At 41.6% G+C, this 7,226-nt stretch overlaps 1 protein-coding gene across 2 annotated transcripts in view; it reads right to left on the bottom strand.

Moving 5' to 3' along the window:
* Positions 1 to 225: 225 nt before the first annotated feature.
* Positions 226 to 7,226, bottom strand: part of GNB5 (G protein subunit beta 5) — a 47,759-nt gene continuing 40,758 nt past the window's right edge. For both annotated transcript variants that reach the window (XM_077764389.1, XM_077764390.1), the window contains 4 exons: positions 5,767 to 5,815; positions 2,892 to 2,988; positions 1,786 to 1,952; positions 226 to 550 (listed from right to left, as the gene is read on the bottom strand). In XM_077764389.1, coding sequence (XP_077620515.1) covers positions 539 to 550; positions 1,786 to 1,952; positions 2,892 to 2,988; positions 5,767 to 5,815 — 325 coding nt within the window. In that variant the 3' untranslated portion in view covers positions 226 to 538. The remainder of the gene's footprint in view (positions 551 to 1,785; positions 1,953 to 2,891; positions 2,989 to 5,766; positions 5,816 to 7,226) is intronic.

The following is a 7,226-nucleotide window of genomic DNA, read 5'->3' as shown; positions in this document are numbered from 1 at the left end:
CTCTCTCTCTCTTTCCCAAAATAAATAAACTTAAAAAAAGCGATTTTGTCCAATTACATTTGGAATTGGAAATCTTCTAGCACAGACCAATTGACACAGTCTGCCTCAGGTAGTGCATTAAGATCAGCACTTCTAGAGGAAGGTTCCAAAAGACAGTGCACACTGAGAAGAATCAGATTTTAAAGTGCTCTGAAAACAAATTTGATTCAAGGAAATACTACAGGATGTGTTAAATGTTGAATCCTGTTGGTAATAGAATGAGTTGAGATTATATAATTAGAATAACCTTAAAAATGGATAAATTTTAAAAAGTGTTCAAAATGCAAAACACTATTTGAAGGTGTCCTATAGCTGGAGGCTCACACCGGTATCTTTCAGGGGTGGTAGTGTTAATAGTAATATTGGGGACGCTGAGTACTTCAGCCATGGAGTCGCTCCTTTAAGCTAAGTTGCAATAGCCCTCAGATCCTCTAGAAGAAAAATCTATTTACATATGACGATTTCATTCTCCTCTCAGGTGTGCATTGTGAAGAGACGATTAAGCCCAGACCTGCAAAGACAGGAACACAAACAGATAATTTGTAGTCCCTTAGTAGTTAATGACTTGCACAACTGGAGTTTAAAGAGAAAATCAAGGTTACACACACACACACCCCACATCCGAAATAAAGCACTCACATGTCTTGGATGGATTACACCTGACTCCTAGAAACTCAGAGGTACTTCTTTCCACCTGACTCTTCCCCCAGCGCCACTTAGTTAATCATCTGAAGGGCCTCTGTGCCTTCTTACTAGGGACTCATAACTCTTAGGCGAAGTACCAAAACCATCTGTACCCACACAGCTCACTAAGTACATTAACATGACTACTAATTTAGGAAACACTTGCCCAGGAAGATGAAGCCACAGAAAACTTTGTTGTTTTAGGAACTGCACGAAAATCCTTTAATCTATTTATCCTAAGAGTAGACAACTCAACTACTCTCTTTAGAAAAGACTTCTCAGGCCAACACGGAGCATCACAAATGATGGATTACTTTTCAAGACTGTCTTCAAAATCCTCTTCCTCCCCTAACACTGTGTCTATCAGTCTTAAAATTATTATGCCACACATTTGTCCAATCCTAATTAAATCCCTCCACCTGCCCTTAAACCAGAGCCCCCCCCCCCCATAAACATCTGCCTTTGTTCTCCCCTTCTCAGATGCCACTAAGATGGTCACGTTTGTGCTTTGCCTCCTAAATTTAGCTCTGCTTTATGAACAGACCATCTTGGAGGGATTTCTGGGGAGCCAACATCCAACAAAGTCACAGAGCTCTTTGAGAATCTGATGAAAACCATGAGGACACTTTTACCAGAAAAATGGAAACACGTGAAATGTGACATGTAATTTCCAGAGCTTCATGGCTCCCCTAAAGCCCCCCTGTGGGTCTCACAGGGCTGTGTCACCACGGGATAAGAACCCTGAACTACTGGGAGGCGCTCTGTGTGGTTTGCCAAAGGCTAGAATCAAAAGATCCTACTTTTAGGATCAAAGGGAATCTTTTGGATCACCTCAATTATTACCTCAATTACATGCTGATACACAGTTGTTTAATCTATAGTCGAACACTTGCACTAATGGGGAACTCACTTCTCCAGGCAACTCATCCCTTCGGTGGCCAAAGAGCTGAGATTAGAGCTCTTTCTGGCTGACACAGCCCATCCTAGCTTACCCTGAGCCTCTGTTTTAAGAGGCCAATCACTTCCCTCACACACAGAGTAAAATAGAAGAGCTGCTCTTACTCTTAGGGTATGATCCCATGATCCTGAGCAGAAAGCAGTCCCATCGGGGGAAACTCGTAGGGTGCTGACGCGGTTTTCATGTCCAAACAGGATGGAGACTCGGGACCCCTTAAGAACATCCCAGACATTGATGGTATAATCGTTGTATCCAGCAAACAGCAGGCGCCCTCAAAGTAGAAGGATATGATGGTTATTGACCCAGTTCCTCCCTCTGTTTTTTTTATGACTTTCATTGACTCACTCATGCAGTCCCTTGCCCGTTCATTCATTCGTTCATTCAATCAACAGTGATTTAATGCCCACTATGTGCCAGGCACTGTGCTTTGCCCTGGGGATTCAGAGGAGAGAAGTTGCTGCCCCATGTGGATGGTGGTGGTATTGGGCAGGCAGGCAGGCCCCTAAACTGACACATGGTAGCGCTATGTGATAAGGGCTGTAATGGAAGTGCTTAGCTGTGTGTGAAGTGCTGTGTGACCATGGAGGAAGGGCGATCAAGGAGGGCACTGCAAAGGAAGTGACATGAGCCGGCTCATGGGGATGAGTAGGAGTTCACCAGGCAGAGAAGGCAGGCAAAATGTGCTGTAGGCAGCACAGCAGCACACATGCATAAAAGCACAGATAAAAGCAGAATGGGGGCTGTGTCTGGGGAAGCTGAATGGTCCTATCAGTGCTGCTCTAACTTTCACTAGCAGCCTCCCCTGCAGTGAGGGCAGAGGTGCCATGAGCTTCAAGGCATTGAGAAAAGGGGCTCCTGCAGCACCCCCCCGCCCACCTTGGAAAAGTCCCTTTTCAGGTACGAAGGGGAGAATGGAAGGCCAAGGAGGAAATGCCTAATTAAAGACACTGCAGATATGAAGTTTCATACGGCATTATCTTGAAGAACAGCATTAGGTGGGCACAACCTTCATTTCCCCTAAAATGAGTGGGGTAGGGGAGGCCCCTTCAGGGGGTGAGGTGGGGTGGGGGGTCAGGGAGGAAAACTGGTGCAGATGTAGGCTGCATAACACACTGGCTCACAAGAAGTTCAGCTAAAAGCTGGATCTGGAACTGGGTTTCATTTAGGTCCTGTCTTAGAGTCCCGGGAAAGTTCTGAAATAAAATCTTACCACTGAGGGAGAAGTCCACACTGGATGCTCCAAATATGATACTCTCTTTGGAATAGATGGCGACCTCCCTGTCTGCCCGGAGGTCATAGAGGCGACACTGGGGTGACAAGACAAAAAAAGGACTTATTTCTGGCTCTGGGTTGGTGAAGAGATGACCACAGGCCTATATTCAGTGGTGTGTGTAGTTTGAGGGATAAGGGAAATACCTCCAGTTTTCTTCCCTAGTATTTTCTCCCTTAATCCTGATTCCTATTAATTGGCATGGATCAATGGAGATTCAAAGAAACAGCAAATACAGAAGATTTTTAGGGTATAAAACCAAAAATGAAACCCCTCTTTTTTTCTGATAAAGGATACATATTCATTGTAGAAAATTCAGAAAACCCCAGAAATGCCTAAAGAAGGAAATAAAAATCACCCCAAATCCTAGAAGTATTTACTAACATCTAGGCTATTTCCTTCAGTCTTATTTCCATTTTATGTGTGTGTGTTTAAATGGAGTGGATATTTCATTATTACTGCTATTAACATTAGGTTATAAGTTTTGTTTCTCATTTCATTGATCTTCAAAAACACAGGACTAACATGGTTGTTGAATGTTCCTCATGTGGATATATCAGAATATGTTTAGCCATACCTTTTGATTGTATCTAATTTTTCTCTTTTATTAATAAAATACTGATGACATTCTCTCTTTTTTTTTTAAAGTTTATTTTTGACAGAGAGAGGGAGAGAGAGTACACAAGCAGGGGAGAGGCAGAGAGAATCCCAAGCAGGCTGTGTGCTATTAGCAAGGAGCCTTATGTGGGGTTCAAGCTCACAAACTGTGAGATCATGACCTGAGTAAAATCAAGAGTTGGATGCTTAACCAATTGAGCCACCCAGGTGCCTGTTGATGACCATTCTTCTGTAAAAATCTTTATACACATCTCTGATGTTTTCCTTAGAATAGTTAAGGAATAGAGTCCTTAGAATAAAACTGTTTCCAAGAAATAGTATGACCAGGGGCGCCTGGGTGGCTCAGTTGGTTGAGTGTCCGACTTTGGCTCAGGTCACGACCTCACGGTTTGTGGGTTCGAGCCCCGCATTGAGCTCTGTGCTGACAGCCAGCTCGGAGTCTGGAGCCTGTTTCAGATTCTGTGTCTCCCTTTCTCTCTGATCCTCCCCTGCTCATGCTGTCTCTCTCTCTCAGAAATAAATAAAACATTAAAAAAAATAAAAACTTAATTAAAAAAAAAGAAATAGTATGATCAGATCAAAGGGCAGGGATGTTACAAAAGCTCTTGATTTGTATGGCAAAATTGTTCTCCGGAAGGGTGGTACCAATGGTCCTAACTCCAGGCTCCTTTACCACATCACCTCCATGAGGCAGCATTTCACTGCTAATCCAAATGAGCACTGATGACTTAAACTTGCATGTACTGGGTTACAGATGGTCTGAAAATGTATTCAGGTGCTTGCCATGTGGGATTTACCGCTTTGTAAACAGTATGCATTGTATCCTCTTTTTTAAATTTTTTTTTCAAATTTTTTTCAATTTTTTTATTTTTTTTAATATATTTTCAAATTTATTTCTAGGAGAGAGACAGAGACANCTAAGCCACCCAGGCGCCCCGATTGCCTCTTTTTTTAAATTAGGGTTATTATCTCACTGATTATGCAACCCCATTTATATCTAAATGATATCAATTTTGTCTGTCATATAGGTGTCAGATGTATGCCCTTATAATTTGTTATACATTTTTTTGGCATACAGAAGTTTAAAATTTTTATTATTATTAAAACATTCAATCTACTCCTTTGTAATTTCTTTCATAGGAGCAAGTTCAGATGAAACCCACTATTTAATAAGATATTAAATATGGACACCCAAGGCAACATTTTTCTCTAGAAAACTAGCTCAACATAACTTGCAATTAGTATCAAAAGCCTTAAAGGTAGGTCTATTTTTGATTTAGCAAGTTCATGTCGGGGAATTAATTCTAAATAAATAATAAGTACCAAAAATATTTACTTATAGCAGTATTTTTTTAACAGAAAAAAAACCCTGAAAGACCTAAATGTCCAAAAATTGACTAGTTAATGTCCATAACATGGAATACTATTCAACCACTAAGAAAATAAAATGTAGAAAAGTTGATTATTGGCATGGGAAACTGTTCACAGTCTATTGCTAAGTGAAAAAAAGCAAATTATAAAGCACTTTGCTAAAAAAAAAAAAAAACAGGGCGCCTGCGTGGCTCAGTTGGTTAAGCATCCAACTTCGGCTCAGCTCATGATCTCAAGGTTCGTGGGTTCGCACATCGTGTCGGGCTCTGTGCTGACAGCTCAGAGCCTGGAGCCTGTTTCAGATTCTGTGTCTCCCTCTCTCTCTGACCCTCTCCTGCTCACATTGTCTCTCTCTCAGAAATAAATAAAACATTAAAAAGATTAAAAAACAGGGGCGCCTGGGTGGCTTAGTCGGTTAGGCGTCCGACTTTCGCTTAGGTCATGATCTCACGGTTCATGGGTTCGAGCCCCGCGTAGGGCTCTGTGCTGACAGCTCAGAGCCTGGAGCCTGTTTCAGTCTGTGACTCCCTGTCTCTCTGACCCTCCCCTGCTCACACTGTCTCTCTCTCCTAGAAATAAATAAAAATATTAAAAAAAATAAAAAGATTAAAAAACAAAATAAAAATAAAAAAGACAAAATGGAATTCACCCAACTGTGATTTTTCTTTGGTTAAGAGACTAAGATATTTTCATCCCCTTCCAACTTTTCCTCAGTGAATTCACATTACTTTTGTAATTAAAAAATGTGTTTTTTTTGAAAAACAAATTAAATCACTGCATCTCTCTCTCTCAAATAGGTAAAGCTCTCTATAACTTAGAAACATACCGTGGCATCATCTGATCCTGAAGCAAAGGCATCTCCACTCGGGTAGTATCTGCAGAGACAAAGTTTGGGTTGAAAGTACTGTATTTAGAGTGGTGATTCCCAATTCTGAATGTCCATCAGAATCATCTGGAAATCATCTGGGAAGGTTGTTCCATGTGAGACCCATGGAATTGCAATGAGAATCTCCACTTCTAGGGACACAAGGACCACTCCTTACAGGGGCCAGGAAGGGAGGCTCATCTGGGTGGCCCAGTGGCCTCTAGTTTTTTTCCCTATAGGTAGGGGACAGTGACAATGACTTAGCAGAAGGTAGGTGAGGAGTAACTGAGATAATACGTGTTTCTGCACCAGGCACTGAACACAGAGCAGGGCCCCTGGAGCCTGGGGACCCTGTAGCAGGCCCCATCAGTGTCTGATGATCACACACCTCATTCCTGGGACTTGGTTCAGCTCAAGGATAAGAAAGTGATTATCCACACAGATGCTGGAATCAGATATCCAGCACCTTGCTCATATCTCTGCAATGCTCACTTGCTACATGTGATACCTCTGGCAAAGGACTTCATCTTGCCCAGCCTCAGTTTTCTTATTTGAAAAATGAGGATGATAATGCATTTTCCCTGTTGTGGAGACTGAATAAGACAGTATAGGCAAAGAACTGGGCATGGTGCCAAATGAGAAGCATTCAGCAAATGATGGCTATTAATGTAACATTCATTGTCTTCTCAGTAATCAGGCTTCCTGGGGAGAAGGAAGTTTAAGTTGAGACCTAATGGATGTTAGAGGAAAAGAGGTGAGGATAGGGAGAACAGCATGGGGGAGAGAATGTGCATTTTAAAGCTGTATTTTGCGAATATGTATGTGTTCAATTTATTTTTGTGGCTTTATATTCTATCTGGATCTTACCAACTTCATTTATGATCTGTATTAGTTTTCTATGATTTTATACGTAATTACTGCACATTTGCCAAAATAAGTGTCTTTTCCTTTTATCTCTATCCTACAGTTGAGGGCAAAGAGCCAGAAAATTCTTACAAACATTTCTACTGCTCACATAAATAAGCACTGTTATCTTGTTCTTGCTTTTAAGGGGAACAAATCCAGTGCTTTCTCATTAAGTATAATGAAGATTTTTGGGTGATTATGTTTCAAATACCATCTTGACAGTGCCATCTTCCAAATTTACATGTCAAGTCCTCACCTCTCTCTTGGGATCCAGTTCATACATAGATCCTGCTACCTACTCAACGTCTCCACTTCATTGGATACAGGCACCTCAAATATAAATATCCTGAAACAGAGCTCCATCATCCATGTGCAATAACCGACTCGTACCTGCACCTCCTCTAGTCTTCCCGGTCTTGGTAAATGGATCACTGCTTACTGCCCCTTATAAAAGGTTTGGGTTCCCAAGCTCTGGTTTCTTCTCCTGTAATGCAACCCCTGGCCTGTGCAGGTAT

This window comes from Crocuta crocuta, unplaced genomic scaffold, assembly GCF_008692635.1.
Source record: "Crocuta crocuta isolate KB4526 unplaced genomic scaffold, BGI_CrCroc_1.0 scaffold102, whole genome shotgun sequence".
NCBI lineage: Eukaryota > Metazoa > Chordata > Mammalia > Carnivora > Hyaenidae > Crocuta > Crocuta crocuta.
The sequence above is the reverse complement of the archived record's forward strand: the minus strand, read 5'-3'. Positions and strand labels throughout refer to the sequence as shown.